A 21,573-nucleotide genomic window follows, 5' to 3' on the forward strand; every position below is an offset into this window, starting at 1 on the left:
CAGTAAGGTGTTCTTTTGTCTGGTTTTAAATCTGTTTTTATTGCTACCTTGAGTTACCTGGGTTACCAGAGAGTTCCATGTAGTCATGGCTCTTTTTAATACTGTGTGTTTCCCAGCCTCTGTTCTAGACCTGGGGACTGTGAAGAGACCTCTGGTTGCATGTCTTGTGTTGCCACAATCAACAGCCTGATCAACTCTATGCGAAGGAGATGTGTTGTGCTGCATGAGGCAAATGGTGGTGACACCAGATACTGACTGGTTTTCTGATCCTACCTTTTCTTAAGGTATCTGTGACCAACAGATGCATATCTGTGTTCCCAGTCATGTGAAATCCATAGATTATGGCCTAATTTATTTATTTAAAAATACCGATTTTCTTATATGAACCACAAATTATATTTTTGATCCGTATACATGTGGTGGACTGAGGCCCTGATTGGTCAGGCTTTATGATACTCACTCCCTGATTGGTCAGGTTGTAATGTACTTGCAGTGGATTCAGTCTATGATTGGTCAGGTTGGACTGTACTCACCCCCTGATTGGTCAGGTTGGACTGTACTCATCCCCTGATTGGTCAGGTTGGACTGTACTCAGCCCCTGATTGGGCAGGTTGGACTGTACTCAGCCCCTGATTGGTCAGGTTGGACTGTACTCAGCCCCTGATTGGGCAGGTTGGACTGTACTCAGCCCCTGATTGGTCAGGTTGTAATGTACATGCAGTGGATTCAGTCCATGATTGGTCAGGTTGGACTGTACTGACCCCCTGATTGGTCAGGTTGGACTGTACTCACCCCCTGATTGGGCAGGTTGGACTGTACTCACCCCCTGATTGGTCAGGTTGGACTGTACTCAGCCCCTGATTGGTCAAGTTGGACTGTACTCAGCCCCTGATTGGTCAGGTTGGACTGTACTCACCCCCTGATTGGGCAGGTTGGACTGTACTCAGCCCCTGATTGGGCAGGTTGGACTGTACTCACCCCCTGATTGGGCAGGTTGTCGGTCTTCAGCTCGCGGTGGTTGGAGTACTGGATGTAGACTGGCTGGTTGCGTACGTGAGGTGTTGCTGTGGTGTAGTAGTTCACCATGGTGATCGCTGCCTCTTCAGAAGCCATTTCTATAAAAGCCTGGTTGGTTAGGGGGGAACAACAAAAACACTTACGTCAGACACGTACGCTTGTTCAAGACAAAGCTACAGTCAAATGTATGTATATTAGTACCAATAGAAACTTAGTCCGGGATTCAATCCGATCGCGATTTGGACAATGCGCCATTGAAAGGTCATTTACGTTTGCGCCGTCATATGCAGCGTTTACCGTGAATGTGGTCTCCGCAAATGTGGGAACATTGCTTTTAACCTTTTACTGCAGTGGCCTAAATCAGGGTCACACAGTGATTCTTGGAAGTCTTAAACAAATCTACTTTGTAACAGAAGTTTCCACCTCACACACACGGTTATGTGTTTAAAATAAAGAAGACACCTGTACCATGTCAGATACAGAGTTGACATGTATTACATTTTGAGATTGCATCCCAATATTACACTTTATAAACATCACAGAAGACTGACATTTTGAACCCAGAGACCTGAAAATAGCTGTGCAGCAACGCTCCCCATCCAACCTAACAGAGATTGAGAGGATCTACAGAGAAGAATGGGAGAAACTCCCCAAATACAGGTGTGCCAAGCTTGTAGCATCATACCCAAGAAGACTCAAGGCTGTAATCGCTGCCAAAGGTGCTTCAACTAAGTACTGAGTAAAGGGTCTGAATACTTATGTAAATAATGTATTTCAGTTTTCATTAAAAAAATAAAAAAATTAGCTAAAATGTATAAAAACTTGTTTTCGCTTTGTCGTTATGGGGTATTGTGTGTAGATTGACGAGAAAAGAAAAAAAATGTAATCAATTTTAGAATAAGTCTGTAACGTAACAAAATGTGGAAAAAGTCAAGAGGTCTGAATACTTTTCATATGCTATTTATTTTTTATTTTTATTTAAGTCTGATATGATTTTGCATAACCACAAATCACTTGCTCTATGCAGATTTTTTTTTTACTGACATTTTAAATTTTTATTAATCACACAAAGTTAAAGAACTACAAATCCAATACAGCCTATTCCAGCCCCGCGCTGCAACACTTCCTGGCTGGGGGCTGTGCGCACGTGAAGAGCCGAGTGAAAGATTTTTAGAAGCGCAGCACACAGGTATAAAAGTTGGTCTAATTTACTTGAAACTAAAGTCTACTGAAGTTATACTTTTTTTCTTGTGTTTCTTGGCTATTTCCATTGTTTTGTTCACAAGCTATTTTGTTTTTCTATGTTTGAGTTTCGACTGCTAGAGAAGAGAAGACAACGCTTCCACCAAAGATGTGTATAACTAAACCAAGATAGACCACAGCCCGTCGTTTCAAACGGGGGAACAAATGAGTCACAGTGGGCAGAACAAGCAAGGAGGTGGGCAGAGCCAAGCACAAGCTAGCGAGATCCTATTGGCGCGTTGTAGCACATATTTGCATATTTTCGTTAGGGAACACCTACTCTGTGAAGTGCGCGCGTGCAATAACTCAATTCGCCTTTGCACTCCTTCTAAACAATACCATTTTTTTTTACTTTAAAAAAGGGTAAAGTCTACAAAACTTAGACCACTCTGTTCGTAACAGATTCTAGTTTTGGGAACAGGAAACTGTATTGAGATCAAATGTTTTATCAATGAGAAAAGTAGCAGAATGCCGGCCAAACTATCTCGTTCCATCTTCTCCCACTGCCGGATACTTGGCTTCCTCTCACTACCATATTTGGTAGTGAGTGGAAACACCAAGGGGATGCTTCACATTTACACATCCAGTGAAATATCTGTCTCACTGTTCTATCTGTGCTTCTACCAGTCAGACTCAATCTCACAGGCACAAACAGGACTTGAGTCGCATTACCGCGGTAACCCCCGCCCTTAAAGGCAGGTCATTTTTTTTGTCTCTATGTGATATTTAGGTTAGACTCAGGTCACAGAAAATTAAATTAAACAATATACCACATGACTTCTTACTACTAATACACAGCAGGTAGCCTAGTGGTTAGAGTGTTGGACTAGTAACCGAAAGGTTGCAAGATCGAATCCCTGAGCTGACAAGGTGAAAATCTGTCGTTCTGCGCCTGAACAAGGCAGTTAACCCACTGTTCCTAGGCCGTCATTGAAAATAAGATTTATTTCTAAACTGACTTGCCTAGTTAAATAAAGGTAAAAATATTGTTTATATTACAAAGCATGCTCATATTTTTTTATTTTTTTGTTGGTGTAATTGTTATGGGTGAAAAATATGTTGGCTGATAGATTTTTAAATCTACCTGCCACAGTGTCTGGTGGTCCAAAAAGTTACTTTTATTTCCTGCCTGTCACTCAGTCAGAGTCTGCAGCACAGAGCAAATATGGATGTTCAGAACTTCTTCCCGAAAGAGAGTCAAAAAAAAAAGAGAGCAGGTTGATCAGGTTGAGTACGAGCAGGAAGTAGTGAATGAGAAGGCACGAGCAGGAAGTAGTGGATGAGAAGGCACGAGCAGGAAGTAGTGAATGAGAGGGCAGAGCAGGAAGTAGTGAATGAGAGGGCAGAAGAGGAAGTAGTGAATGAGAGGGCAGAAGAGGAGGTAGTGAATGAGAGGGAAGGGCAGCCAGAAAGTCAAAGTGCAGCAGAGTTAGCCACAGGTTTGTGCATGGTTGGTGGTAGCTAACTAGCTAACTAGTTAGTAGTCTCCCTCAGCATACGGGTTGGTGGTAGCTAACTAGCTTTAGTCTCCCTCAGCATAAGGGTTGGTGGTAGATAACTAGCTAGTCTCCCTCAGCATAAGGGTTGTTGGTAGCTAACTAGCTAGTCTCCCTCAGCATAAGGGTTGGTGGTAGCTAACTAGTTAGTGTCCCTCAGCATAAGGGTTGGTGGTAGCTAACTAGCTAGTCTCCCTCAGCATAAGGGTTGGTGGTAGCTAACTAGTTAGTCTCCCTCAGCATAAGGGTTGGTGGTAGCTAACTAGCTAGTCTCCCTCAGCATAAGGGTTGTTGGTAGCTAACTAGCTAGTCTCCCTCAGCATAAGGGTTGGTGGTAGCTAACTAGTTAGTCTCCCTCAGCATAAGGGTTGGCGGTAGCTAACTAGTTAGTCTCCCTCAGCATAAGGGTTGGTGGTAGCTAACTAGTTAGTCTCCCTCAGCATAAGGGTTGGTGGTAGCTAACTAGCTAGTCTCCCCCAGCATAAGGGTTGGTGGTATCTAACTAGCTAGTCTCCCTCAGCATAAGGGTTGGTGGTAGCTAACTAGTTAGTCTCCCTCAGCATAAGGGTTGGTGGTAGCTAACTAGTTAGTCTCCCTCAGCATAAGGGTTGGTGGTAGCTAACTAGTTAGTCTCCCTCAGCATAAGGGTTGGTGGTAGCTAACTAGTTAGTCTCCCTCAGCATAAGGATTGGTGGTAGCTAACTAGCTAGTTTCCCTCAGCATAAGGATTGGCTAATGCGAATAAGCTAGCGATAGCACTCTGCATTCTTAAGCTACTGGGTGACAGTCTGTGTTATAAATTAATATAATTAGTGAATGGGCAAGCTAAGGATGTTGATATAAGTCATTATATTAGGAAAATCTGTTTATTTCCAGCAAGTGTATTTGATGGGTTTTGGTTCTGTAGCTAGCTTGGCAAGCTAGCCACGTTGGTAGCTACTGGTTTGCTAGCTAGCTGAGACCGAAGAGATGTGAGAACGTTTTTTTCCTGACTGAAGCACATATCCCCTCAGACGTTTACAGCCAAAAGGATATTTGCTAATAAGTTCAGTGACCATTGTCCTCGTTGCCTGCATAAGAAATGTGAAGATACCTAAATCTTGCTCACGTATTATTTCGTTTGCCAGCCGAGGATGCCCCCCCCCCCCCCCCCCTTTGATCTAAGCCCCCTCAATGTCTTCAAATCCTAGAAACACCCATAGTCACAATGTTATAAATGTTAACATCTACAATGTCATTTTTCCCCCCATTCATTCCAATGCAAGTTTTGCACCTTTTAAGAGACACAACTATGGGGAAATGAAACTCGTGTTGTACTAAATAAGACTCATTCTCAGCTAAACGGACACATTAATGCTGGGAGTCCACTGCATCTCTTTTGATACCTAATAGAACCAATCAAGCCAGACAAATACAGGACAGGATAATTTATGTATCAGAGTATTTATTAAATGGAGTCTTTCTATTCTTGTGTAAATTTCACATTTCCATTTGAATGTGAAAGGGTCCTTGAGCAGAATGTGGGGAAGCAGGGGGGAGGCAGGAAGAGGCAGGGGGAGAACAAGTGAAGGTAGAGGAAGGCAGGGGGAGACCGGGAGAGGCATGGGGAGAACAAGTGAAGGTAGAGGAAGGCAGGGGGAGACCGGGAGAGGCAGGGGGAGAACAAGTGAAGTTAGAGGAAGGCAGGGGGAGACCGGGAGAGGCAGGGGGAGAACAAGTGAAGGCAGGGGGAGGTAGAGGAAGGCAGGTGGAGGCAGGGGGAGAACAAGTGGAGGTAGAGGAGACTGTTCTTACCTGGTTTTTCCCTTTGAGCATCAACAGGTTAGTGACTCTACCGAAGGGGACTCCTAGAGAGATGAGCTCAGCCTCAGACACCTCGATGGGAACCTTGCGGACGTGGAGGACTCGGGAAGGACCACAGGGAGAACGATCTCCTTTAAACTGTCTGCTATCGTTGCCATTAGCTGTAGGATGGGAGAGAGAGAGGGTAGAGGGGGCAGAGCAGAGAGAGAGGGAGAGATAGATGGAGAGGGGGTGAGCGAGAGAGACAGAGAGAGAGAGAGAGACAGAGAGAGAGAGAGAGAGAGAGAGAGAGAGAGACAGAGACAGAGAGAGAACAGAGAGAACAGAGAGAGAGAGAGCGACAGAGAGACGGAGAGAGAGAGAGAGAGAGAACAGCAGTCAGTAAGGGCACAGCTTAACCCCTTCTGGAAATGAGGATACATTCTGAGGGAACACTTAAGGAAATGATTAATTAGGCACCGAACGGGGAAAAAAGGGACTGAAACTGGGAGGGACTACCAGAACTTGTCCAATAACAAACGTTGGTTTTGTCTTTCCAATGCACAACGTTTCGCTATATTGTGCCATATTGAATATCACCCAGTTGATTGTGGGTCATCAATAATGACAGAACTTGACAAAACACATACATAGTTTATAGAATGCGGCTCAGCCAAGCGGTGCTCCTTAACATTGTGTGTTATGCAGTCTGGCCAGACAAGCGGTGCTCCTTAACATTGTGTGTTACGCAGCCTGGCCAGCCAAGCGGTGCTCCTTAACATTGTGTGTTACGCAGCCTGGCCAGCCAAGCGGTGCTCCTTAACATTGTGTGTTACGCAGCCTGGCCAGCCAAGCGGTGCTCCTTAACATTGTGTGTTACGCAGCCTGGCCAGACAAGCGGTGCTCCTTAACATTGTGTGTTACGCAGCCTGGCCAGCCAAGCGGTGCTCCTTAACATTGTGTGTTATGCAGCCTGGCCAGACAAGCGGTGCTCCTTAACATTGTGTGTTATGCAGCCTGGCCAGCCAAGCGGTGCTCCTTAACATTGTGTGTTACGCAGCCTGGCCAGCCAAGCGGTGCTCCTTAACATTGTGTGTTACGCAGCCTGGCCAGACAAGCGGTGCTCCTTAACATTGTGTGTTACGCAGCCTGGCCAGACAAGCGGTGCTCCTTAACATTGTGTGTTATGCAGTCTGGCCAGCCAAGCGGTGCTCCTTAACATTGTGTGTTATGCAGCCTGGCCAGCCAAGCGGTGCTCCTTAACATTGTGTGTTATGCAGCCTGGCCAGACAAGCGGTGCTCCTTAACAGTGTGTGTTATGCAGCCTGGCCCGCCAAGCGGTGCTCCTTAACATTGTGTGTTATGCAGCCTGGCCAGACAAGCGGTGCTCCTTAACATTGTGTGTTATGCAGCCTGGCCAGACAAGCGGTGCTCCTTAACATTGTGTGTTACGCAGCCTGGCCAGACAAGCGGTGCTCCTTAACAGTGTGTGTTATGCAGCCTGGCCAGACAAGCGGTGCTCCTGTGGAAGCCTTGTCATTGTTCCTCTAAACAAACAGGAACATTCCCAGCATGCAAACTATGGACACACCCACCCTGTCTACCATCATTCTTCCATTAAATCACACAGAGAAACATGGAGACAGAGAGAAACAGGGAGACAGAGAGAAACAGGGAGACAGAGAGAAACAGGGAGACAGAGAGAAACAGGGAGACAGAGAGAAACAGGGAGACACAGAGAAACAGGGAGACAGAGAGAAACAGGGAGACACAGAGAAACAGGGAGACAGAAGACAGAGAGAAACAGGGAGACAGAGAGAAACAGGGAGACACAAAGAAACAGGGAGACAGAGAGAAACAGGGAGACAGAGAGAAACAGGGAGACAGAGAGAAACATGGAGACAGAGAGAAACAGGGAGACAGAGAGAAACAGTGAGACAGAGAGACAGGGAGACAGAGAGAAACAGGGAGACAGATGACCCGGAGGGAGAGAGAAACAGGGAGACAGAGAGAAACATGGAGACAGATAGAAACAGTGAGACAGAGAGACACAGTGAGACAGAGAGAAACAGGGAGACAGATGACCCAGAGGGAGAGAGAAACAGGGAGACAGATAGAAACAGAGAGACAGAGAGAAACAGGGAGACAGAGAGAAACAGGGAGACAGAGAGAAACAGGGAGACAGAGAGAAACAGGGGGACAGAGAGACAGAGAGAAACAGGGAGACAGAGAGAAACAGGGAGACAGAGAGAAACAGAGAGACAGAGAGAAACAGGGAGACAGAGAGAAACAGGGAGACAGAGAGAAACAGGGAGACAGAGAGAAACAGGGAGACAGAGAGAAACAGGGAGACAGAGAGAAACAGGCAGACACAGAGAAACAGGGAGACAGAGAGAAACAGGGAGACAGAGAGAAACAGGGAGACAGAGAGAAACAGGGAGACAGAGAGAAACAGGCAGACACAGAGAAACAGGGAGACAGAGAGAAACGGGGAGACAGAGAGAAACAGGGAGACAGAGAGAAACAGGGAGACATAGAGACACAGGGAGACAGATGACCCGGAGGGAGAGAGAAACAGGGAGACAGAGAGAAACAGGGAGACAGAGAGAAACAGGGAGACAGAGAGAAACAGGGAGACAGAGAGAAACAGGGAGACAGAGAGAAACAGGGAGACAGAGAGACACAGGGAGACAGAGAGAAACAGGGAGACAGATGACCCGGAGGGAGAGAGAAACAGGGAGACAGAGAGAAACAGCGAGACAGAGAGAAACAGGGAGACACAGAGAAACAGGGAGACAGAGAGAAACAGGGAGACACAGAGAAACAGGGAGACACAGAGAAACAGGGAGACACAGAGAAACAGGGAGACACAGAGAAACAGGGAGACGGAGAGAAACAGGGAGACAGAGAGAAACATGGAGACAGAGAGAAACAGGGAGACAGAGAGACACAGTGAGACAGAGAGACACAGTGAGACAGAGAGACACAGGGAGACAGAGAGACACAGGGAGACAGAGAGAAACAGGGAGACATAGAGACACAGGGAGACAGAGAGAAACAGGGAGACAGATGACCCGGAGGGAGAGAGAAACAGGGAGACAGAGAGAAACAGGGAGACAGAGAGAAACAGGGAGACAGAGAGAAACAGGGAGACAGAGAGAAACAGGGAGACAGAGAGAAACAGGGAGACAGAGAGACACAGGGAGACAGAGAGAAACAGGGAGACAGATGACCCGGAGGGAGAGAGAAACAGGGAGACAGAGAGAAACAGCGAGACAGAGAGAAACAGGGAGACAGAGAGAAACAGGGAGACAGAGAGAAACAGGGAGACACAGAGAAACAGGGAGACACAGAGAAACAGGGAGACAGAGAGAAACAGGGAGACAGAGAGAAACAGGGAGACGGAGAGAAACAGGGAGACAGAGAGAAACATGGAGACAGAGAGAAACAGGGAGACAGAGAGACACAGTGAGACAGAGAGACACAGTGAGACAGAGAGAAACAGGGAGACAGAGAGAAACAGGGAGACAGATGTACCTGGAACCCAAAAGGGTTCTCCCACGGGGAACAGCTGAAGAACCCTTTTGGGAGAAAGAAATCCTGTGTGTACTGGTATACTCCTATTCTGTCTGTATGGATGTTTGGGCCTGCCTTCGCTGTGGGTGTAGCTGTGTCGTGCCTAATTGCTGCTTCCAGCTATATTATTATTGGTGTTGGTTGTGTCGGTGGCATAAAACATGGCCTGCTTATGTTCCCGATGACATGATGATGAGTATTGTATTACCACCACTAGCTGGCTAAATAAGACCTGTCCTTATTGCCTCAGCGAGGAACTTTGAGACAAGCTGTGTTTTCTAAAATGGGACCTGATGGTCCCTGGTTCAGAGCTTTTATTTATTTATTTTTATTTTACCTTTATTTAACCAGGTAGGCTAGTCGAGAACAAGTTCTCATTTACAACTGCGACCTGGCCAAGAATAAAGCAAAGCAGTGCGACACAAACAACAACACAGAGTTACACATGGAATAAACAAACATACAGTCAATAATACAGTAGGGAAATCTATATACAGCGAGTGAAAATGAGGTAGGTAATGTGTAATGCACTGTGGAGGGAAGAGAGTGACATTTGAGATGTCGTCTGTTCTGTTGGTCAGTAACTAGTTGATTTAGTCTGTTTTTAGATGTTTGCACTTGCTGTTTGGGATCTGAGTAGCTCCGACGAACTGGTCCCACCCACAGCACATGGCCTACAGCAGAGCCTGGACCTGCTAGAGCAGTACTGCCAGACCTGGGCCCTGGCAGTAAACACCCCAAAAAGACTAAAATAATTATTTTCCAGAGAAGATCCAGATCTCAGGGAATTAGACCAAAGTTCTCAATTGGTACAAAATATATAGAGTACTGCACATACTACAATTACTGAGGTTTAAAAATAAGCTCAACTGGACACCTTAATGAGGCAGTGAATGAACTGAGAGAGAAAGCACGCAGGGCATTCTACGCCATTAAAAAACAAATTCAAATTGAAATACTGATTAAAATTTGGCTAAAACGAATTGAATATGTCATTGAACCAATTGCACTTTATGGCAGCGAGGTGTGGGGTCCACTTACAAAACAAGATTTCATCAAATGGGACAAACACCCCATTGAAACCCTGCATGCAGAGTTCTGTAAGATTCTCCTACATGTCCAGAGGAAAACTACAAGCAATGCATGCAGGGCAGAATTAGGCCAAAATCCACTAATAATAAAAACTCAAAAAAGAGCAATTCAGTTTTGGAAACATCTAAAATACAGTGACCCCCTCTCATATCACTACCAAGCCCTGCAATGCCAAGAGTTGAGCAAAGAAAAGAGTCCCCTCATCCAGCTGGTCCTGGGGCTGAGTTCACAATCCTGTTCTACTAACACACTGAAGCCTCAGTCCCCTCATCCAGCTGGTCCTGGTCCTGAGTTCACTAACCTGTTCTACTAACACACTGAAGCCTCAGGACCAGAACATCCAATCAATCAGAATAAAACAAATTAAAACAGAAACAGAAGCACAAACACAAAGCAAAATGCAGTGCTATCTGGCCCTAAATTGACAGTACACTGTGGCTAACTATTTGACCATGTTACTGATCAAAACCTTAGAAAAACTTGACAAAGTACAGGCTCAGTGAGCACAGCCTTGCCATTGAGAAGGGTAGACACAGGAAAACCTGGCTCCCTGTAGAGGAAAGGCTGTGCAACCCACTGCACAACAGCAGAACCTGAGACGGAGCTGCATTTCCTGACAAAATGTCAAAAATATAACACAATTAGTGTCATTTCCCCAAATGTATGACCATATTAGAGAGACATATTTCCCTCAGATTACACAGATCCACAAAGAATTCGAAAACAAACCCAATTTTGATAAACCTCCATATCTACTGGGTGAAATACCACAGTGTGACATCACAGCAGCAAGATTTGTGACCTGTTGCCACAAGAAAAGGGCAACCAGTGAAGAACAAACACCATTGTAAATACAACCCATATTTATGCTGATCCTTTTGTAGATTAACCATTTGTACATTGTTACAACACTGTATATACATAATATGACATTTGTAATGTCTTTATTATTTTGAAACTTCTGTATGTTAAATGTTTACTGTTAATTTTTATTGTTTATTTCACTTTTGTATATTATCTACCTCACTTGCACTGGCAATGTTAACATATGTTTCCCATGTCAATAAAGCCCCTTGAATTGAATTGAGAGACTAGAGAGAGAGAGACTAGAGACAGAGAGAGATAGAGACTAGAGACAGAGAGAGAGAGAGAGAGAGAGAGAGAGAGAGAGAGAGAGAGAGAGAGAAGAGCGACCCCCTCAGTGCAGAGCAGGCTCAGGCCCTCCTCACCACCATGGCTGCCATGAGGGATGAGTTCACCAAACTGGAGGGGGAGGTGGTCCTGCTCAGGGAGAGCGTGAGCAAACAGCAACCAGACAACCACACCTTAGAGGAGCTCCTAACCAAGGTGAGGACAGAGCAGGACAGCAGCTTTGCAACACAGCTGAAAGAGGTTCAGCAAGAGAGAGACGGACTCAAGAGAGAGCTGGCTGATCTAACAAAGGAGGTGAGAGAGCTCCAAAAAGACAGGCAGAGCAGCAATAAGGAGCTGACCGCACTAAGAGAGGAGCTGCAGGAGAGAAAGAGAGCAGAGGACAGGCTGCAGGAGCAGATAGATCACCACCCTATGACCTGCCCTCACACAGCAGAGGAGCCCAGCTCAACCAGCCAGACTTCCCCAGCCCTGGCTGCTGCACCCCTCCTCCCCAACCCACAGAACAGCCTCCCACTGACAGTGGCACCCACACAGACCAGCCACACCCCAGCTCCAACACCCACCAGCCCCCCCTCTGCCCCCCCCAGTCCAGAAGAAACACTGGCTGACATCGTCCTGTTAATGGACTCAAATGGGAAGTATGTTCAGGAGAAGAAACTTTTCCCTAGACACAAAACGAGAAAGGTGTGGTGCCCAACAACGCAAAGTGCCATGGAGCTGCTTGATAAGAACCATCTCGGGTCGCCAAGCCACATAATCATACATACCGGAAGCAACGACCTGCGTGCTCAGCAGGAGAGGGTGGCGACTTCACTACGGGGAGTGATTGAGAAGGCCTCCGCAATCTTCCCCAACTCAAGAATCATAGTGTCAACCCTTCTACAGAGGAGGGACTTCCACCCTGCCACAATCCAAAGAATAAACGCCAGCCTATCCCGGGACTGTGCCCTGCGACCCAATGTACACCTGGCCCACCATCCCACCCTCGATCTGGACTGTCTCTATGACCATGTTCACCTGTACAGGGAGACAGTCCCCATCCTTGCCAAGACTCTCAAGGACGTCGCTTTAAACCGCAGCCCGAACTCTCCACCCAGGAACAGCGGAGCAATCTCTACCCCGCCGAGATCACCGAGACAACATCCCGGACCAGCACCCTGGACCCCCCAGCCACGACCACAGCACCACCAACCTCAATGCCCACCACAGCCAGCGCAGCACAGACCACCCCAGCCCAGCTTCAGAGCCACCCAGATGAGGCCTACCACCCCCCTCCTCCCCACCGCAGACCCACACCTGGAGGAGCCACAGCCCAGCAGGCAGAGCTACGCACAGGCTGTGAGAGGAGCAACTGGCCCAGCCCCCACCAACCAAATGAGTGACATTAAACAAATGCTGAGTCTACTATGCTCACATGTGATGGGCCGAGGGTCATGGTAAGATGAGCACAAGAACTCCACCATTCTCACACTACATCCACCCAAGTGGCATGACACAAATTCTATCTAAATGATAAACAAATCACATTTGCAAAATAAGAGTTTACTTTAATTGAAAAATCCTATTTTAATGGTTCTTCTTGGATTGTGAGTGTTTGTCTCATTTTGAAAGGTAAAGAAAAGAGAAGAAAAAAAAAGTTATGAAGTCTTTTTACGTTGCATGTTGGAATATACAAGGATTGAAGTCCTCTGCTTTTGGGCTAAAGAGCAGAAACCCAGACTTCCTGAAAGAAATTGATGATGTTGATATTTTAGTACTACAGGAAACATGGTGCAGAGGTGATGTTTCCACTGGCTGTCCACTAGGTTATAGGGAGATAATCATACCATCCACTAAATTAAAAGGAATCAAACAGGGCAGAGACTCAGGGGGAATGCTAATATGGTATAAATCTGAACTAATTCATTCAATCGAATTGATCAAAACAGGAGAATTCTTTATCTGGTTAAAAATCAACAAGGAAGCTATCTTGACAGATAAAAATGTCTTCCTCTGTGCCACATACATTCCCCCCTCAGAGTCACCCTACTTCAACGAAGAGAGCTTCTCCATTCTAGAGGGAGAGATTAGTCACTTTCAGGCCCAAGGCAACGTACTGGTCTGTGGAGACCTGAATGCTAGAATAGCAGAAGAACAAGACACTATTAACAGTCATGGGGATAAACACCTACCAGGAAGCAATAACCTTTCCCTCCCCACATACCCCCACAGAAACAACTATGACAAAGTGAAAAACAAAAATGGATTACAGCTCCTGAGGCTCTGTCGAACACTGGGTCTGTACATAGTCAATGGCAGGCTGAGAGGAGACTCTTTTGGTAGGTACACCTACAGCTCATCCCTTGGCAGCAGCACTGTAGACTACTTCCTCACCGACCTAAACCCAGAGTCTCTCAGAGCCTTCACAGTCAGCCCACTAACACCTCTCTCAGACCACAGTAAAATCACAGTGTATCTGAGAAGAGCAGAACCCAACCATGAAGCATCATGGCCCAATAAATTACATGGTACTAAACAAGCCTATAGATGGAGTGCAAACAGTACAGACATCTACCAAAAAGCAATTAGTAGCCAAAAAATACAATCTCTCCTGGACAACTTTTTAGCCTTAACATTCTCCTTCAGCAATGAAGGTGTAAATTTGGCCGTTAGGAACATAAACTTTATATTTGACAAATTAGCCTCCTTGGCTAATCTAAAGAAGCATAAGAGCAAACCAAAAATAACAGATAATGAAAAATGGTTTGATAATGATTGCAAAAATCTAAGAAAGTCATTGAGAAATATATCTAATCAAAAACACAGAGAACCAGACAACAAAAATATACGCCTTCAATATGGGGAAACACTGAAGCAATACAAACGCACCCTAAGAACAAAAAAGGAACAGCACATTAGAAATCAGCTGGATGGAATTGAGGAATCCATAGAATCAAACCACTTCTGGGAGAATTGGAATAAATTAAACAAACCTCATCATGAGGAGTTGGCTATCCAAAATGGGGATATGTGGAGAAATCACTTTGCAAACCTCTACAGCAATATAACAAAGAGCCCAGAACAAAAAGATATACAAGATAAATTACAAATCCTTGAATTAGCAGTCAAAGACTATCAGAATCCTGTGGATACCCAAATTACAGAAGAAGAATTATTGGAAAAAATATGCAATCTCCAACCCAAAAAGGCCTGTGGTGCTGATGGGATTTTAAATGAAATGATCAAATATACAGACCACAAATTCAAATTGGCTATACTCAAACTCTTCAACATTATCCTCACTGCAGGTATTTTCCCCGATATTTGGAACCAGGGATTGATCACACCAATCTATAAAAATGGAGACAAATTTGACCCAAATAATTACAGAGGAATATGCGTTAACAGCAACTTGGGGAAAATTCTCTGCAGTATTATAAATAGCAGACTACATCATTTCCTTGACGAACACAACGTCCTGAGCAGAAGCCAGATTGGATTTCAAAAAAATTATCGTACAACAGACCACATTTACACCCTCCACACTCTAATTGATAAACAAGTTAACCAAAACAAAGGCAAAATCTACTCGTGTTTTGTAGATTTCAAGAAAGCATTTGATTCAATTTGGCACGAAGGTCTTTTTTATAAACTAATAGAAAGTGGTATTGGAGGGAAAACATATGATTTTATTAAATCAATGTACACTAAAAACAAATGTGCGGTTAAAATTGGCAACAAGCAAACAGACTTCTTCTCTCAGGGGCGGGGAGTGAAACAGGGCTGCCCAATAAGTCCAACATTATTTAACATCTACATTAATGAATTAGCAAAAACATTAGAAGAATCGGCAGCACCTGGTATCACCCTACACAACACTGAAATCAAGTGTCTGCTGTACGCAGATGACCTGGTGCTGCTGTCTCCCACTAAAGAGGGGTTACAGCAACACCTAGATCATCTTCACAGGTTCTGTCAGACTTGGGCTCTGACCGTTAACCTAAAAAAAACAAATATAATGATATTCCAAAAAAGGTCCGGAAATAAGGATGACAAATATAAATTCTATTTGGACACAGTTCTATTAGAACACACCAAAAACTACACATATCTAGGACTAAATATCAGCAACACAGGTAGCTTTCACATGGCTGTGAATGAGCTGAGAGACAAAGCAAGAAGAGCATTCTATGCCATTAAAAGGAACATCAAAATTGAAATTCCAATTAGAATCTGGCTCAAAATTTTTCAATCAGTTATAGAACCAATTGCTCTATATGGCAGTGAAGTATGGGGTCCGCTGTCTAATAATGAATTTACTAAATGGGACAAACATCCAATTGAAGTATTGCATGCAGAGTTTTGCAAGACTGTATTGCAAGTACAAAGAAAAACTCCAAATAACGCATGTAGGGCAGAATTGGGCCAATATCCCCTCCTCATTCGAATAGAAAAAAGAGCCATCAAATTTTACAACCATCTAAAAACAAGTGACCCTAAAACATTCCATCACACAGCTCTACAATGTCAAGAGATGAAACCAGAGAAGAGTCCCCTCAGCCAGCTGGTTCTGAGGCTCAGTTCACCAACCCAAACCAACCCCATAGAGCCTCGGGACAGCCCTCAGAAAATCTGGCCCAACCAAATCATCACAAAACAAAAAGAAAAATATATAACCTATTGGAAAGACACCACAAAAAATCAAAGTAAACTTCAATGCTATTTGGCTCTAAACAGACAGTACATGGTGGCAGACTATCTGACCACTGTGACTGATAGAAAACTGAGGAAAACATTGACTAGGTACAGACTCAGTGAGCACAGTCTGGCTATAGAGACCGGTCGTCACAGACAAACCTGGCTGCCCAGGGAGGACAGGCTGTGCTCACTCTGCTCCAGGGGAGAGGTAGAGACAGAAGTGCATTTCCTACTACACTGTGACAAATACTCAGACCTAAGAGCATATTTCTTTCCAAAAATTATAATTCAATACAAAGAATTTGAAACTATAAAAGATGAAGAAAAATTCAAATATTTATTGGGTGAAAAGCCAAAATGTGCAGTTTTGGCAGCCAAATATGTGTCCTCCTGCCACAGCCTGAGGGACAGCCAGTGAAAAATGCTAAGTAATGTTGATAATATTTCCCATTTAGCTTAGTTTTGTTTTGTCTTTCGTACCAGGTCATGTGTCTTCTCAGTCATGTTGACACTGGTCTACTACTGTTGCTTTAATGTATTGTTGTTCTGATTAATATTGTTGTTGTAGCTGTTATTAATGGTAATCCCATGTCCACTACTACTATTATTATTGCTGTTAATCCCACCATTTATTTATATATAAATATATATATATTTTGTGTATATATATACATATATATTTTATTTAAATTTTTCGATATGTATACTTTGACAATGTAAGTAATAATAACTTGCCATGTCAATAAAGTCAATTGAATTGAATTGAATTGAATTGAATTGAGAGAGAGAGAGAGAGAGAGAGAGAGAGAGAGAGAGAGACTAGAGAGAGACTAGAGAGAGACTAGAGACAGAGAGAGAGAGAGAGAGAGAGAGAGAGAGAGAGAGAGAGAGAGAGAGAGAGAGAGAGAGAGAGAGAGACTAGAGAGAGAGAGAGAGAGAGAAAGAGACTAGAGAGAGAGAGACTAGAGAGAGAGAGACTAGAGAGAGAGAGAGAGAGAGACTAGAGACAGAGAGAGAGAGAGAGAGAGAGAGAGAGAGAGAGAGAGAGAGAGAGAGAGACTGCGCAACAGGCCCAACCCCCATCCTACAACCTAAGAGGTGTGTATCAGATGCTCAACATGATCTGCTCACACCTACTGTGATGGTCCGGGCCTAAACCACACGAAAACACCACTAGACACTATGGAACACAAAGCTTTTACTATCTTCATCCTGGAATATACAAGGTCTGAGGTCATCTGCCTTTGGCCTAAAGAGCAGGAACCTGGACTTCACCAAATAAATCAGAAATAATGACATTGTCATCCTACAAGAAACATGGTATAGAGTAGAGGTCGACCGATTATGATTTTTCAACGCTGATACCGATTATTGGTGGCCCAAAAAAAGCCGATACCGATTAAACTTTGTTTGGCGAAGTTGGCTGTCTTTGTTATTAGGAAGACATAGTCTTCACGCAGTTCGCAACGAGCCAGGCGGCCTAAACTGCTGCATACACCCTGACTCTGTTGCATACACCCTGACTGCTGCATACACCCAAACTGCTGCATACACCCTGACTCTGTTGCATACAACCTGACTGCTGCATACACCCTGACTGCTGCATACACCCTGACTGCTGCATACACCCTGACTGCTGCATACACCCAAACTGCTGCATATACCCTGACTGCTGCATACACCCAAACTGCTGCATATACCCTGACTGCTGCATACACCCTGACTGCTGCATACACCCAGACTGCTGCATACACCCTGACTGCTGCATACACCCTGACTGCTGCATACACCCTGACTGCTGCATACACCCAAACTGCTGCATACACCCTGACTGCTGCATACACCCTGACTGCTGCATACACCCAAACTGCTGCATATCTTCTTGAGAATACAGGGGGTGCTATTTTCCCATTAGCATAATTTGCTCTACAGATTAAACTGCCTCTTATTCAATTATTGCTCTTACTATATGCATATAAATAATACCATTGGAAAGAAAACAATCTCTAGTTTCTAAAACCGTTTCAATTTTGTCTCTGAGTGATACAGAAGTCATTTGACAGCACTTTCCATGACCAAGAAGAAAAAAGCAAGATGTGTATGCCAGCTTCAACGCTCTGCCTATATATGGTCGTGCCCCCTATGACCCGAAACACACCTCATTGGCCTTCCTCTGGGTGTCAAGAGGACGTCAGAGGAAAAATATCTTGTTTATCTGGGACTGACGTGAAATGAGAGCTAATTCTTTGGCGTGACCGACAACTTCCGGTTGTCTAAATCGTGCGACTTATAGCTGCGATTGTCTTCTGTTGTGCGGCCATTATGGATGAAAACTATCTCCGTCTCGAAGTTTGTTTGATACATGTGACCAGATCATCGTAATGTATGTTTTTTCAATATAGTTTAATCAGATTATTTGAATTTTTTCGGGAGTTTTGTGGTGTTCCGTTGTCTGATTTTATTTACGTTTGAGAGATCCGTGCCACTCGACCAGTACCTGTGCTAAATGGAGTGGGAAAGGAACAATTCTGAACGGAACCAACGACTCATCTTGACAAAGGACACTTTGATCAACATTCTGATGAAAGATCAGCCATAGTAAGACCCAATTTACGATGTTATATCATATCTGTTGTGCATGTGAACTGGCCGTGGGCGCCTAGCCGAATCTGCCTGGTATAGCTATGCTAATTTAGCGCTACATTTTGTTTTCGTTATAAAACATTTAATAAATCTGAAATATTGTTTGGATTCACCAGATGTTGGGCTTTCAATATCTGTACGCTGTATTTTTCTGAAATGTGTTAAGATGAGTAATTAGTTATATGACGTTGGTCTCTGTAATTGTTCTGGCTGGGTAAGCACTATTTCAGATTGCAGCTGCAATGTAGAACTGTGATTTATACCTGAAAAATGCACATTTTTCCCAAAAAAAACTATGCTATACCATAAATATGTTATCAGACTGTCATCTTATGAAGTTGTTTCTTGGTTAGTGGCTATATATATTTTTATTTAGTCGAATTAGTGATAGCTACTGACGCAGGAAAAAGCTGCTGGGAGTAAAAAAATCGTGTCCTTTGCTAACGTGGTTATCTAATAGATTTACATATTGTGTCTTCCCTGTAAAACATTTTAAAAATCTGAAATGGTGGCTTTATTCACAAGACCTGTATCTTTCATCTGGTGTCTTGGACTTGTGATTTAATGATATTTAGATGCTACAAGTTACTTGTGACGCTATGCTAGCTATGCTACTCAGTGGGGGGGGGGGGGGGGGTGCTACCGGATCAGGGTTGGTGACTCGTGAGAAGATATACCCTGACTGCTGCATACACCCTGACTGCTGCATACACCCTGACTGCGGCATACACCCTGACTGCGGCATACACCCTGACTGCTGCATAGACCCAAACTGCTGCATACACCCTGACTGCTGCATACACCCTGACTGCTGCATACACCCAAACTGCTGCATACACCCTGACTGCTGCATACACCCTGACTGCTGCATACACCCTGACTGCTGCATACACCCTGACTGCGGCATACACCCTGACTGCTGCATACACCCTGACTGCTGCATACACCCTGACTCTGCTGCATACACCCAAACTGCTGCATACACCCTGACTCTGTTGCAAGAGAAGTGACACATTTTCCCTAGTTAAAAGAAATTCATGTTAGCAGGCAATATGAACTAAATATGCAGGTTTTTAAAATATATACTTGTGTATTGATTTTAAGAAATGCATTGATGTTTATGGTTAGGTACACGTTGGAGCAACGACAGTCATACCGATTTCTGATTATTATGAAAACTTGAAATCGGCCCTAATTAATCGGCCATTCCATAACTTCTAGTATAAAGGAGATGGACCCACTGGTTGCCCTCTAGGTTACAGAGAGCTGGTAGTCCCATCCACCACACTACCAGGTGGGTGGTATAGAGGAGACGGACCCACTGGTTGCCCTCTAGGTTACAGAGAGCTGGTAGTCCCATCCACCACACTACCAGGTGGGTGGTATAGAGGAGACAGACCCACTGGTTGTCCTCTAGGTTACAGAGAGCTGGTAGTCCCATCCACCACACGACCAGGTGTGAAACAGGGAAGGGACTCAGGGGGTATGCTAATTTGATATAGAGCAGACCTGACCCACTCTATTAAATTAGTCAAAACAGGAACATTTTATATCTGGCTAGAAATTAAAAAGGAAATGATCTCAGAGAAAAATTGGCCTCCTGTGTGCTACCTATATCCCCCCACTAGAATCCCCATACTTTAATGAAGACAGCTTCTCCATCCTAGAGGGGGAAATCAATCATTTCCAGGCCCAGGGACATGTATTAGTCTGAGGCGACCTAAATGCCAGAACTGGACTAGAACCTGACACCCTCAGCACACAGGGGGACAAACACCTACCTGGAGCTGACAGCATTCCCTCCCCCATACGCCCTCCTAGACACAACTACGACAACATAACCAACAAAAACGGGTCACAACTCCTGCAGCTCGGTCGGAAGCTGGGTATGTACATAGTCAATGGTAGGCTTCGAGGGGACTCCTATGGTAGTCTCTCAGAGCGTTCATAGTCAGCCCACTGACACCCCTATCAGATCACAGCAAAATCACAGTCTACTTGAACAGATCAATACTCAATCATGAGGCATCAAAGTCAAAGGAGCTGAATAATATTAAGACATGCTACAGATGGAAGGAAAGAGTGTGGAAATCTACCAAAAAACATTTAGACAAGAACAAATTCAATCCCTTCTAGACAACTTCCTGGACAAATTGTTTCACTGTAATAGTGAAGGTGTAAACTTGGCAGTAGAAAACCTAAACAGTATATTTCACCTCTCAGCTTCCCTATTAAATAAAAAAATCTCAAATAATAAACCGAAGAAAATGAACAACAATTACAAATGGTTTGATGAAGAATGCAAAATCCTAAGAAAGAAATTGAGAAACCTGTCCAACCAAAAACATAGAGACCCAGAAAACCTGAGTCAACGCCTTCACTATGGCGAATCACTAAAACAATACAGAAATACACTACGGAAAAACAAGGAACAGCATGTCAGAAATCAGCTCAATGTAATTGAAGAATCCATAGACTCTAACCACTTCGGGGAAAATTGGAAAACACTAAACTAACAACAACAACACAAAGATCTATCCAAAACAGAGATGTGTGGATAAACCACTTCTCCATCTTTTTGGCTCTATAACAAAGAACAAACAGCAAAAACATACATGATCAAATACTAATCTTAGAATCAACTATTAAAGACTACCAGAACCCACTGGATTCTCCAATTACATTGAATGAACTACAGTCAGTCAGTCAGTCAGTCAGTGGACCAGACTGATATTCAGTCAGTCTGTCTGTGTATAGACTGGCTCCTAACCGGTTTGTGTATAGACTGGATCCTAACCTGTCTGTGTATAGACTGGCTCCTAACCGGTCTAGAGGTCTGACAGAGAGTCCTAGAGGTCTGACAGAGCGAGTCCTAGAGGTCTGACAGAGAGTC

General features: G+C 44.3%; 1 protein-coding gene across 6 annotated transcripts in view; it reads right to left on the minus strand.

The window, feature by feature from the left end:
* Window positions 1-21,573, minus strand: part of LOC139539573 (polypyrimidine tract-binding protein 3-like) — a 127,410-nt gene that overhangs the window by 76,179 nt on the left and 29,658 nt on the right. For 5 of the 6 annotated variants that reach the window (XM_071342661.1, XM_071342652.1, XM_071342644.1 and 2 more), the window contains 2 exons: window positions 5,550-5,719; window positions 979-1,125 (listed from right to left, as the gene is read on the minus strand). In XM_071342661.1, coding sequence (XP_071198762.1) covers window positions 979-1,125; window positions 5,550-5,719 — 317 coding nt within the window. Of the gene's footprint in view, window positions 1-792; window positions 806-978; window positions 1,126-5,549; window positions 5,720-21,573 lie in introns of those variants that run through there. The other variant, XM_071342693.1, reaches the window with a different exon arrangement.

The sequence above is a fragment of the Salvelinus alpinus genome, chromosome 1 (genome assembly GCF_045679555.1).
Source record: "Salvelinus alpinus chromosome 1, SLU_Salpinus.1, whole genome shotgun sequence".
NCBI classification, from domain to species: Eukaryota; Metazoa; Chordata; class Actinopteri; order Salmoniformes; family Salmonidae; genus Salvelinus; species Salvelinus alpinus.